Source organism: Echiichthys vipera, assembly GCF_963691815.1.
Source record: "Echiichthys vipera genome assembly, chromosome: 14".
Classification (NCBI taxonomy): domain Eukaryota; kingdom Metazoa; phylum Chordata; class Actinopteri; order Perciformes; family Trachinidae; genus Echiichthys; species Echiichthys vipera.
The window spans coordinates 13,178,674-13,192,387 of NC_139839.1; the positions used below are offsets into that span (position 1 = coordinate 13,178,674).

A 13,714-nucleotide genomic window follows, 5' to 3' on the forward strand; every position below is an offset into this window, starting at 1 on the left:
AAAGCAAGTTCAGAGCTGTTCCTTCTGGATGTCAAAAGGCATTCTGTTTAAAGTAAGAAGCAAATAAGTGAAGTAAACAAAAATGGCACAGGTTGAGAGTGAGTGCACTGTATTTAATCACAGTATGAGAAAGCACTCAATGGACTGCAGACTTTTGCCCAGGCCGAATAACCACATTACTGTCAGCACTGTGCAGCAGGGGTCATCAACTACAATTGTTCAAGGGCCGCAATATTTCCAAACAGACACTGGGAGGCCTCTAAAATACAAAAAATAAATAATGATTTAGGCCTTATCAGCGTTATCATTGTTTAATATTTTCAATTTGTTACAAAATAAATGTTATTTTTATCAGCCTATATAAGTTTAAACAACTAAAAAAACATGGGAAATCCATAATAAATATTTCAAACATGTAAAATAAGAGCATGCCGAAAATAATAAAAAATAAACCGTCACATCGTCTGAATGCCCTAGGTCTCTAGTCTGTGGTTGTAAAGTTTCACAAGGCTGTTATTATCCTAGAGGTCAAAGCAGGTCATTTTATACAGTGAGTTTAAAAAGAAGTTTAAAAAGACATGTCTCATTACAAGGAAATTGCTGATACGGGGACTAACATCATCACACATGAAGACAGTTGGGATCATTAAAACCACAAAATTCAGCTTTCCAGTCAGACCCAATTTATGCATTTCCAATACAGTTCATGGACCACAGTATGTAGAAACATTCAAATGCTCCATTTTAGAATATGCAAAAATAACAAATTTGTACTGCATGAGGAAAGCCTGCAGGCTTTTTCCTAAAACCGCATGGGATTAGCATAAAGTGGGTATTTCTGTAAAGGGCAGACTTGTGGGTACCCGTAGAACCCATTTTCATTCAGATATCTTGAGGTCAGAGGTCATGGGACCTCTTTGAAAATTGCAATGCCAGTTTTTCCCTTGCTAAAATGTAGCCTATCTTTGGAGCATTATTTAGCCGCCTGGATTAGATTGATGTTTCATATGATACCAATATTTTTCACTCCAGCTCTCACTCTTTAAATCAGAGCCCACTACAGCCTCTTTAAGACAGTAATGTTGGCCGAGATCTCCGTCTATCCCGTGGGTCTCTAATGGTAAATATTCTGTTAGCCGGGTGGTAAACTTAGGCGGGCTGTACATGGCTGCCAGATGACAGTCACTCCCGTGCAGGATAGGTGATTGAATACTTGAGTAGAGGTAACCTAAACTTTTTTGTCTTCATGCGCCATTGAGCAGCTTTCATAGGAATGAACGGGGCTATGCCTCGAACACTGTATCCAGTTCTCTTTATACATCCGTGGGTTTAGGAGCATGAATGTTCACAACAGATTTTAGGTGTTGGTTTTTCATGAGTTCAGCCTCATGGTGGAGCAGAAGTTAAGGTCAGCAGATCAGCACATTTTACAATTGCGGTATTGTTTGGGCCTCCAATTATTTTTTCTTATAAACAATTCTTAGTTTAGCCTGTCAAATATCAAATTCATAATGATATAAAACAAGGAAAAGTTGTGTGTGGCATTTATGTCTGATAAAATATCAAATCATGAAATGATCATAACCCAAAGTTCTGTTAGCCTCAGACAGAGAGCTGTTCACATACTGTAACATTTAACTCATCAGACTGAATGATGGGGAGAGGAAGTGAATAGATAAACAGATAATGAATAAAAAAATAACTTTAAATGTCAAGGCACTCTGTTATGAGTGTGCTGCCGGTTGGATACATCAGCTCATTGCGCATCTCTGGATCTCGCCGGCCTTAACGTTAGTGTTGTAAGTGCAAACCGTTGGCTGCTATGAAGCGTCATTATCTCTGACCTTTTGTTAAATTGAATTCCTTTACCCTGCTACTTGGCGTTTTCCCTCAAACCTCTTCACTCTGTGACGCTAACCAGCGGTGTCCTCCCTTCACCTCACAGAGCCACTTTAAATTACAAACAGAACAGGTTTTGCAAAAGAATCAGGGAGCCAGTCATCTACAGGAAGGATGACATGCATCCATATATATCTCCTCATCGCAGGGATGAGCTCTGATCACGTAAAGTGACAAGATGTAATCCCGTTGCTGTAGTTACTGTTTGTCAGGTTGTCATGGTAGAGCTGAAGAGGTAGAGTGCCCCTCTCTTCTCTGGCCCACATCTTATCATCCTCTCCCAGATGCAGCTTCGACTCCACCTGCCTGTCTTCTAATGGCCTCCACAGCTGCATGAAGGCCGAGATAACACACTATATGCTCTCCTAACACCCAACAGGGATTCACTTGAGAGGGATTTATATCTGCTCTCTGGCTCTGCTATGTGTGATCCTTCTGGGTCTATTTTACAAGAGAAATGTCTCTCGTTGTTTTTTGTCAAGAAGCCTAGCTGCGAGACTTGGTTTTAGGTGAAGGTTACCAGTGTGGGAAGAGAAACATTATGGGGTAAAAATGGAGGGAAGGGGCTTAGTAGTGCTTTTCAACAAACCTGTGATCTGGGAGCCCCGGTGCTGCTATAAAGAAAATACTTTCTGCTTGTGTTTCGGTTGGAGGATTTCTTTTATTACATTTTTATCTGTGAAAGATTGTTTACTTGTAGCTGACCTTTTGTAGTTATGGTAGGGAAAAACATGTTATTATTTACAAGACAGCTGGTCTGAAAAATCAATAATTTATTTGACAAATGTTTCCTTTATTTTTTTTGTGATATCCATTTAAAAATGTCAAACCGTTCATTATCTCTCCAGTATTTTATACTGTTTTTCCATGATGAACATGTAATTGAGTCACAAAGCTCAAATGTTGCACCATTCATTAGTACCATAAGTACCATTATACCTAAGTTGTAATTCAGACATACTTTCTTTTGGACTGAAACATTTATTTTCAAATATTGCATTGATAACAAACTGACAGGAGTGTAAATGTCTGATTCTCTCGCAGTTTTCGCACCAGTAAAGGAATAGGTTACTCCGCTCACTTTGTGGGAAACTGTCTCATTGTGACGTCGTTGAAGTCAAAAGGAAAAGGCTTTCAGCACTGCGTGAAATACGATTTTCAACCCCGGAAGGTAAGAAAACACCCACTAACCATATCACATACTGAAGTAGTTGGTGCAGACTTTGGTTACCCTGTAGCCACTTGTTAGATTAGAGAGCGTATCAGGAGTGTGTTGCTGCTCTCTTCTTCTATCTATCCACGCACTCACTGGGAGTGTTGATGAGTGTGGCTAAGGCCTGTCATTTAAGACCTGCACACGGCCCCTCTACCGCACTGTCAGCATTCAGCTACTGTTCTGTACACACACACACACACCCTTGTATGCACACATAAACACACACACATTCACTTAATGAGATGGCCTTCTGCGGTATTTGCTGACTCAGTACAATATCTGCACTGCCTAACAAAGTTCCCAGTGGTTCCATTTGATCAATTTATAAGTCACCATGTCTCACAGCATTTTGTCCACCGCATGCACGTGTTAATGCGTGCGTGTGCGTGGTATTGTCCACTCCTAAGCTATGCATACACCAGCAAAAAATTTTTAGGCCCCCCCCCCCTCCCTGCAGTCTTCCCTCCAGGGAACCTGTGTGTATTTTCACCAGAGAAGAGGCATATTAATCAGGACACACACACATACGTAAACATACACATAAGAACACTATTAATGGTCTGTTGGGGCGAGCAAAGGGAAAGCTTTGAAAGAGTTATGATGAAGGAATGAGCTTGACACATTGTAATCTTGTTGGCCCATGTTAGCTAACCCTCTTATAGAGAGCTAATGCTTTTAGAGGAAGCATTCTCAGCATAGCAAAGACTTTTGACAAAGCCAGATATCTTATAACTGCTACTTTAAAGTTCCTAAAGTTTTTGTTTATTAAATAACAATCGCAAAGGTTCAAACAACACTTTTCAGTAGCCTGGTCAATATTACAAAAACATCAAAAAGACAGTATAGACACTGCAAGGCGGGAAAGGCAACAAAAAAAACACAATAAAAAAAGGAAAATAAAATCAATTAAAATACAGCACTGTTTGCATCAAAAACACAAAAAAATGCCCCAAACTCTACTGTTCAAATAAAAGAGGCGAGGGAAAACAAGCAAAATGTATTGTCTCATTCTTTTGATGCGTTTTATTATTGTTTATTCCATTTATCATCTTGTCACTTTTTGAATGTGCTTTTGTATTTTTTCAGTGGTATATGATCAGCATCGTCCACATCTACAACCGTTGGAGGAACTCCGAGATCCGTTGCTATGTCAACGGTCAACTGGTCTCCTATGGTGATATGGCCTGGCACGTTAACACCAATGATGTAAGATTTTTGGCTTATTCAAGAGACATTGTGGATGCACTGATCGTTATACTTTCATGAGGAACAGTTGCATAAAAACATTTTTTAAAAAACACACTAGTAGATGTAGGTAGATGTAGGAGAGTCAGTTATAAATATTTAGTTTCTTATTCAACTGCTTCTGGTTAAAAAAGAGTATAGTATAAGTTTTACTTCCTCAAAAATCCAGTGATGGTCTGGCTCTACACTTCCCATGAACAAACATTTGAGGTTTGCCCTCTACATTCGTCAACTGGGGCAGAGTTGTCCTTGGGCCCCGTTCCAGCACAGCTTGCCCAAACTTCAACTTCCAACTTTTCCTTTTAGCAGGGGACAGTTAGTCTGACCTCTCAGTGGCAACATAGCCTACGTTACGCTTCCTTCCTGGTAGGCTTTCTACATTGCAGCAATTACCAAGGGCCAGTGATATTCTCTGTAAGAAATTCTTTGGCCTTTGGTTAAAATGTCTTATAGATCTCACAGCTAACCCAAAGGTTACGTAAGAAAAAAACAAAACAACCACACGTGAAAGAACAGGTCTTAAAATGTTCCGATGCTATCGGGGTTTGTTTTGTCCTGGAGGCTGAAGAGAAAACTTGAGCCACCATTTTGAAGAAGCAGAAGAGCAAAGTGTTCATTGTGATAAAGGGTATCAGACGATGGAGTAGATGAAAGGCGAGTGGACAGAAAGAATGTAAGTTTTAATGGAGCAATAAGAAACTAGCAGCTATCAAAAGGTCATCTTCTTTTTTACCATCCACTGTGTTCATCACTGCAGAATACCACAGACCTATGACCAGACTCAAGGATGAACCAATTAGATTTTGGAGGTTAAAGGTCAAGGTCACCGTGGTATCACAAAATGCATCTTTGCCATAATTAGTTATGGAATTATTGAGTTTGACCAGTGACCTCCAAAATCTAATCAGTTCATCTTTACTTGTGAAGATGCATACGCCCCGCAAATGTTGACCAATCAGAGCAGACAGGGCTTTTCCAGGGGTAAGGCTTAACGAGTCACACGCAAAAATTGAGCTAGAATTTGTCTAGTGTTTAACTCAAAATAAACTATGTGACAGTTAATAAAAATGTCCATCATGTCAGATGACCCTAAACAGTGAACCATGTTAAATCAAGCAGCTCCTTGAGTTCCCAAACCCTCTCTGCGAGGACGCTCTGAAAATATGAAATGTGTAATATGATCGCTAATGATAGCTACCTTTTTTTCCCCTCAGAGCTATGACAAGTGTTTCCTGGGATCCTCAGAGACAGCCGATGCCAACAGGGTGTTTTGCGGTCAGCTGGGAGCCATTTACGTATTCAGTGAAGCTCTCAACCCAGCTCAGATCTTTGCCATTCACCAACTTGGCCCGGGATACAAGGTGAGACAGTGCCCACGTACTACATTATCACTTACTGTACTGTATATTCTCAGTACGCTTTACTGCTTATCAATGTCATGCACCGTTTGGCAGGGAAAATACCCTGGCAACCTGAGAATTTCATTGTCACTGTTACTTAATGCTGTCTTTCCCCCGTTCACGTCGTCAGCGAGAAGTAGTTGAGGCTATCAATCATTCTCTGGCTGTCAATTGCAGGAAAAGCCTGTTTACTAATGCCAGGGTGCCTTTGTGGTTGGTATGTTGATGGGTTTTTTTCAGTTAATGTTTCCTCTCTTATAGTGCATTAATGCTTGAGGATGGATCTTATGACAAATACTGCTTTTTGTGTAGGCTACAATGGTTCCCAACATGTCTTTACAGACCCCACAACCCTACCAGAGTAACTCAAGTACCCTTTCATCAACACCACACGTTATGTTCCAGTTGTGGTCATTTGAATTGTTCTTTTTTTTTTTTTTTTTTTAAATGTTTCTTTACAATTGAACTGTCAGTGTAGGTTTTTCTGTTTTTTTTTTTTTGTGCAGATGACTTACTCTTCTAGGGATGTACTGACCCAACTTTTTCAGTCCCGTTACCAATACCTGGGCTTTTGGTGTTGGCTGATACCGATGCCAGTGTTTGATTAAAAAGCTGTATGCTCTTAGCTGTAAGTGACTGGGATCATTGATTTATATTTAAGGTAACAATAAAAATGCAACAAATAAAATTGTATATTTAAATTAAAATAAAATGAATTGTTTACATAGTGAACACAAAGCGCTCCAATTTCGCTTTGCCCTTTGCCATTGTATTTCATTTTCCTCGGCTTGCCGTAGATGGACGCTTGAAATAATAAATAGACAAAACAGACAGCTCCTAACAGCAGCGAGACTAGTGGAGGAAGAGTAGTTTGGTTCAAGGAAGGAACTATCCACTGTACAGTGTTCACGTCCTGCAGAAGCAGTTCATAATATCATGATGATAACAAATCCACAAATGGAGTGGCCACCAGTTTATGATGATAAGCAGTGATGAAAACAATATTCATCACATAAAAAGTGCCAAATAGCTACAGAGTTAACAAATGAGTACACAAAGACTGTCGCTAGTGTTATAGGTTTTCGTACACTATGAATCCATAACACAAGTGTCACTACAGCACCACCACAGCTCTCACCGTCATCAGTTAATTGGCCCGGAGCAGTGAAAAAATTATCAATAGCAATAATAGTAAGTGGTGACGGAAGGAGAAGGCTACTCAAATGTTTTTCTTCAGTAAAAGTAGCAATACCACTGTCTTAAAATACACTGTTAAAGTAAAAGTCCTGCATTCAAGATCTTACTCAAGTTAAAGTACAAACATATCAGTACAAACAAATAGCCTACTAAGTAGGCTACCCAAAGTTAAAGTACTCATTAAGCAGACTAACCCATTTCAGTATTGTATTGAATTATAATAATTGATACATAAATGTATTCATCACTTTAATGTTGCAGCTGGTACAAGATTCAACTCATTTGGACCGCTTCAAATAGGCCTACGGTTGTGTATTTTAAAATATAATAATACATAATTTATTGTTTTGAATATGAATTTACAGGGCAATCATTGGTTTACTATAGCTTCTTTAGCTTTTTGGGCATGCTCTTTGATAAAAATACTGGTCCAAAATAATGTGAAATGACACGTACCCATCTAGTTTCAAGTGAAAACTACCCATAAAAGTAGTACAGCTCCAGAGGAACTATAGTGTGAAAAGAAAGAGGACTGAATCTTCTTTCAAATTGAGTAACAATGTGAAAGCAAGATAAGAGGTCTGAGTTCAGGATTATATGTGAAAACACCCTAAAATGTGAGCTAACTGCTGGACCTTTCACCGCTGTTAGCTCGCTCTAACACATGACGTAAGCATGACCTACAAACGTGTGTAATCAGACGTGAACATAGAAATTAATTGAAAAGTTTAGCCAATAACGGATACCTGATCCAGCTTTTTGAGTCTCACATTGATGCAAAAAAATTGCGCCCCCGTGGTAAAAGTTTTCCTGGTTTGGAATCGCTGGACTAGAGTGCAGTACCTGCTTGGGTAAGAGTCTTCCTTATCAGGATTAATGTGTGAAGCAAAATCTAATTGGCAACACTTTAAACAAGCTAAAAAGCATGTATGAGATGTATGGACCCACAAGAATACACTCACTCACTTGTAATGCATCACTGCAATGGAACAATACCACTATGAAGATGAAACAGGTTGAGATTAAAGGGGCACAACAGAAAATATTACTACACTATCATTAAATGCCACCAGGGAAGTCACAAATTGCCACCTGGAATTTGCAGTTCAGAAGTCTTTAAACTCAGCGTTAGGACTTTACATTCCTTTCGTCCTATAGAATTATTCAAATGAGGCTTCACAATGTAGGGTGTTGAGCACTGAGAGCTATAGAAATCACCATCTCTGCCTTTTGGCCTGGCAATTGGAGACAGCTGAGATGTCGCAACACCTTGCCAGCTGTCTGCTTCTTGTTTTGGCAGACTTGCACGCCTCAGGCCACTTACAGCTTGTTTGTGAAGGTGTCCAAAGCTGTCAAGGTTTCAGCACTATGAGACTACGCGGGTATCTGAGGCTGCTGATGTGTGTGAACAGCTGCTGGTATTTCAGCAGCTCCTTAGAAAGGGTTTAGAATCAAGAATTTCACTTGATAGGGAGACACTGATGGAGAAATATATTGACAACATGCAGAGTACACATAGATTGCATGAGACAGAGCATAGACCACCCTCTCTCTGTCTCACTCTCTCTCCCACATCATATAACGGAAGACACGTTATAGACCAGAGTCCTCTCATGATTCCTTCTAATGATCACACGCTTAGGGTTTGCTGTTTCTTGGCCATGAATACTGATTCCTCTTTCTGTCACAGCCCCCAGTTTCCTAGGGCTGATCAGTCAGATGATTGCCTCTCTGCATGGCGCAGAATGGGCTTCTCAGATGCCCAGAAGAGACCATTAACTGGCTCAGTTGTTTTAAAGCCGCAGGCCTCTGCGCTGCTGTTGTAATGATGAGTGCGCAGGTTTTTCGGTCGGCTAAAGGAGAGCGCCAGTGGGACTCGACTTTTGTCACACAGCTTCCCGTCTTGATGCGAATATAGGCCAGTCCTTCACGCAGATGAGTTCATATGACAAGCTGCTCGAGGAGTATTATTAGTGTAACCCTAATCGGTGTTGAAGAGGACTGTATCTACATATGCTGTAGTGTGTGTGTGTGTGTGTGTGTGTGTGTGTGTGTGTGTGTGTGTAGCTGCTTGGTCTCATCCACTGTAAGTGTTACTGTTCAGTAATGAGCAGTAAAAAGCACACAGACACTCTGCTCGCTCTGCTAAACAAGCTTTCAGCACAGTGAGAGTGTTCAAGGTTTTCTCGCTCGACGCGGCTCATGATGGTCGACATGCTGTGTGTACTGAATGCACATGTACCAATGTGCAGTGCAGCGCTTCTAGGCCCTCCTAATGACAGAAGAAAGTGGACTATAACATCTTGTTCTTCTGTGTTGGCTATGGTTAAAATATAGTGTGTGTGTGTGTGTGTGTGTGTGTGTGTGTGTGTGTGTGTGTGTGTGTGTGTGTGTGTTCTGTGTGTTCTGTGTACGTCCTGTCACTCACATGTTGTGGAGTGTGTCGCTGGTTGCACTCTTCAGGAGTCCAGATGTGCTCATTGTGGCGCACTGCCAACAATCTGGCCACAACATCATTTAATGGACCTTGTGAGTCCGTCTGGACACATGCATTGTATGCCTGTGTGTGTTAGTTTGCGTCTGTTGTCTAAAGTATTTTTTTTGCCATTTGCTCGTGTATTTACACGGGGAGTAGTCTGGCTATGAAGAATAGCTACTGAATGCCATGTGTCCTCAAAATATCGATAACTGCCCTAAAAGCTGGCATCAAATTATTATTAGAGTTTTAATATTGTTTAATTATGCTTTGATCAATTTTAGATTTTATTAAGACAACATTCTCACATGACTGTTTTGTATAAGTACTGAAAATCAAAGTTTCGAATCGCTGTTGCATCCAGTATTGAAAAATGTGAAATACCTAATCCTAAATTTGTATTTAGTTATCTGATAACATAACTGAATAACATGTTGCCAAAAATACAGCATTTTTTGCCATATCCTGAAGGACTCATTTTGGAGGACTGGTTGTCATTCAGCAGTTGCAGGGAGGCCCAGGCTAAGCCGCTGAATGGTGAAGATGTGTGTATGTGCTGTTATCACTGCAGGCCAGTGTCGTATCTGCAGCTGTCAGATCTGACAAAAATGGAAGTTGTCGCTTTCATTCCTCTCCGTGCGTCTTATGTAACCAGATGAGGGACACGTGTTTGACCAAAGCTGTGTAAAAGCTTTAACACATGTAAAAATGTGCACGTTCCTTCATTCTTGCATGCGTCTCCTGCTGCCTGTCGAATGCTTCCCGTAATCAGCAAAGCTCTTTTACACTTTCACCTACCTGCATCCACCTCCATCGCTTAGCTCGGCAACATAAATAAAAGCTCACATTTACTCAGCCACATCTATACATATGCACATAAGTACACACATACACAAGCAATTCATAAACACACCACATTAAATGGGCTTACACAGCAAAAAAATGTGAATTTTAATAAGTATATTAATTTTGCATTCAGTCTTTTTTTGCGTACAGAGGGCCTACTAACCTTCAAAATAAACCGAAGAGCAATTTATTTGTGTTTGTGATTGATTATCCTTGCACACGGCTGCAGTATTCTAGGTTACTTTTAATCCATACACTTTTTAACAAAGCTGTTTAATAGATTCAATCATTCCATGCCGGCCATTAGCTCTTGTATTTTACTTTTACCTTTAGTTTGATTTTACTTTTACACATTTTCAAGTTCTATATCAGAAAATTCTGTCCTACCAAAAACATGTTGTCTTCTGTTAAGAATGTGTGTGAAAAGTGTGCTCCAGATTTATACAAGCTTTTTTTTTCACAATTAATCCTGATGATTGGAAGGAGGAGGAAGTTAAAGCTAAGATGGTGCTAAAAACAATGTATTCAGCCCCCTGGACGGAGAAAAGGATGTTTTGTGTGGTGGGGCTGTTTCCTTCAGACGTCTCCACTGTGCAGTGCACTCTCTGCTTCAGTGTGAAATTTTGCGCTGCATGGTTAAAAACCGCTCAGGGCACATTTTCTACAGCAGATCTCAGATGAAAGGTATAGAACAACACGGGCCTGCAGATCTGTGAGCAGCCCGGGGCTTTCCTGTGCAGTCAGGCTGAGCAGGGCACCTGGGGACCCTGCCGCCTGTTTCCTGCTGCTGCAAAGGGTGGCAGAGCAACTCACTGACCTTTCATCCGCAGGGCTTCATGTGTGTTTCAGCAACGCTGCAGGACACATGGACCCACAGAGCCGTGCACGCAGACAGATATAGACAAAGATGTACACACACACACACACACACACACACACACACGCACACACACACACACACACACACACACACACACACACACACACACACACACACACACACACACACACACACACACACACACACACACACAGCCTACACTTAGCCTACACTTCTTACAATATCTGCATGGAAAAAACAAATGACATTTTATTATTCATTTTTCCATTAGTGAGACAAGATGAAACATTATTCTCTATAGTTACCCCTTGCCAAATTTTACAGTATGTATTTTGACATTACTATATCAGTAACTAATAATCTCTCAAGGATGGAAATTAGAAAGAAAATAGTCCTTGATGAAGATATTTTAGATTTCAACAGTATAAAGCAGCATGGTCAAAGTAAAAGATGGTTGTATTTGCAGGACAAATATAATGTAATGCAGGAATTGAATAACACAAATGTGTCTGTCTGTGTACATACTCTTCTGCATGTTTTTTTGTTGGTAGGCTACAAAGAGAGGAGATAAATCAAGAGCTCTGGGTGCCTCTCTCCCACACATCCGCTGGCCCTTTCCATCTTTTATTCTGGACTAATTGAATTAGTGACCGGGATAGCGCTGTGTTCATTAAGCTAATGCTGTGTTGTTTACACACGGCTCGTGCTGCAATTAAGCAGACTCCATTTTAGCAGTTGAAGTTGTACACACAAACACACACACGCTCACACTTCTCTCCACAAGTCACCTGTCTCTGATTTCAAAGTTTGTCTCACACAGCCTTTGGCTTCTTCTCTCTCTGTCACTGCAGAGCACTTTCAAGTTCAAGTCAGAGAGCGACATCCACCTCGCTGAGCATCACAAACAGGTGTTGTACGATGGCAAGCTGGCCAGCTCCATCTCCTTCACCTACAACGCCAAGGCGACGGATGCCCAGCTCTGCCTGGAGTCGTCGCCAAGGGAAAACCCCTCCATCTTTGTCCACTCACCACACGCACTCATGTTACAGGTCAGTCTGGCTGGATTCCATCACTAGTCTGGTGAGAGACCTCTGAATCAATGTCCCATCTCTTAAGTAGTTCAACAATTCATGTATGAATGATTGATTTGAAATGAAATGGCATTTCAGTCTGATTATAAGGCTAGTTTGTCACAGGCTGACTCACACTCATCTTATTTACCCTGCCTAAAAATACTGTAGATGCGGGGTTTACCATAGAAGGACAAGACGGATGTTAGTTAAAAAAGAAAATAGTAATATCATAGAAGGAACCATGGGAAAGACAGTTGCCACCCCATCCTGCAGTAAATGCCAAAGTCTTTAAGCTCCCCATTTATACTTTTTCAGAGACTCTAAGCTGTAATAATGTAAACTCTCTCTTTTAAGGGTATTGCTTGTAATTGAACTTAAGTACATCTCTTCCCAAGTGTCCTTTGTCCCAGGCTGGTTGCTAAAAGTGGTTCTTCTTTGTATCTCATCTTGATTTCTAAGAATACCCTCCTTTGCTCACCGTGCAAAAAAAGCACTAGCAATCCAGGAAGCAATTTCTGAAATTCACATTCACAAAGGCAGCAAGTGAGTCTTATTGTATCCTAGTTGTATAGTTATTCCAATATGTCGGTAGAGGTTGCGCAATTATCTTTGGGTCAGTGAGTTAAAAAGGAATAAGACGAGTTCCAGAGTTAAACAGGTGCCATTTACAGTACTATGGCAATTTTGAGTTTTGGCATAATTCATTTTTCTTTTTAGCAATTTATTTATTTATAGATGTAAATCTGGATGTCTGAAAGGAAGCTAATACACATTAAACAACAAAGAGCATGCACATCCATTGTGAAATCAGGGATTTCAGTTATATTTCTGACAACCAGGGGCTTAATAATATACCCTGGGGTTTAGATCTCATATCTCAATGATATGAGATATGTAAAATTGACAGTGAGTGAGTGAGTGTGATTTTATCTGTTTGTGCATACAAATAGCACATGTCTTTGTCAACGCTAACAGTTAATTTCCTTCCCACAGGATGTGAAGGCCATTGTTACCCACTCCATCCACAGTGCCATCCACTCTATAGGAGGCATCCAGGTCCTGTTCCCTCTCTTTGCCCAGCTGGACTACAAACAGCTCAATGACTGCAGTGTGGACACCACAGTCTGGTGAGTGGTCTACAAAAATGAAATAAAAACCAGTGGCTGTCTGGAATGCAGTGGTATAGATCCTATAAAGTAAATGAGCTAAAACATAAAAAAAAGTAGGTTTTCTGGTTTAATGTGCATCATCATCTGTGGCTGATCCTGGAATAGACCCAGAAACAAACAAGGTAAAAGGAAAAGAAGTGAAAAAAGAGACGTCTTTGTGTGAATCTTTCCTTCTAAAAGACCAACTTTACAATTATGCTGCAGGCTAGAAATAACCGATTATAGAGAGCAGGGCATGTACGTGTGAAAGGAAGAAGAGTTATGTGGTTTTCCCTGGAGCGAAGAGCTGCTTTTAGAAAGTCAGTGTCTTTTTCTCACTCCAAGATCGTCCTGATACTGTACCACCTCATCA

General features: G+C 40.5%; 1 protein-coding gene across 2 annotated transcripts in view; it reads left to right on the forward strand.

Annotated features, from left to right (window-relative positions):
• Positions 1-13,714, forward strand: part of LOC310957057 (neurobeachin-like) — a gene marked incomplete at both ends in the record, with an annotated part of 95,245 nt that overhangs the window by 35,931 nt on the left and 45,600 nt on the right. For both annotated transcript variants that reach the window (XM_083927476.1, XM_083927477.1), the window contains 5 exons: positions 2,944-3,070; positions 4,202-4,321; positions 5,575-5,721; positions 11,972-12,169; positions 13,187-13,320. In XM_083927476.1, the coding sequence (XP_083783602.1) occupies positions 2,944-3,070; positions 4,202-4,321; positions 5,575-5,721; positions 11,972-12,169; positions 13,187-13,320 (726 nt within the window). The remainder of the gene's footprint in view (positions 1-2,943; positions 3,071-4,201; positions 4,322-5,574; positions 5,722-11,971; positions 12,170-13,186; positions 13,321-13,714) is intronic.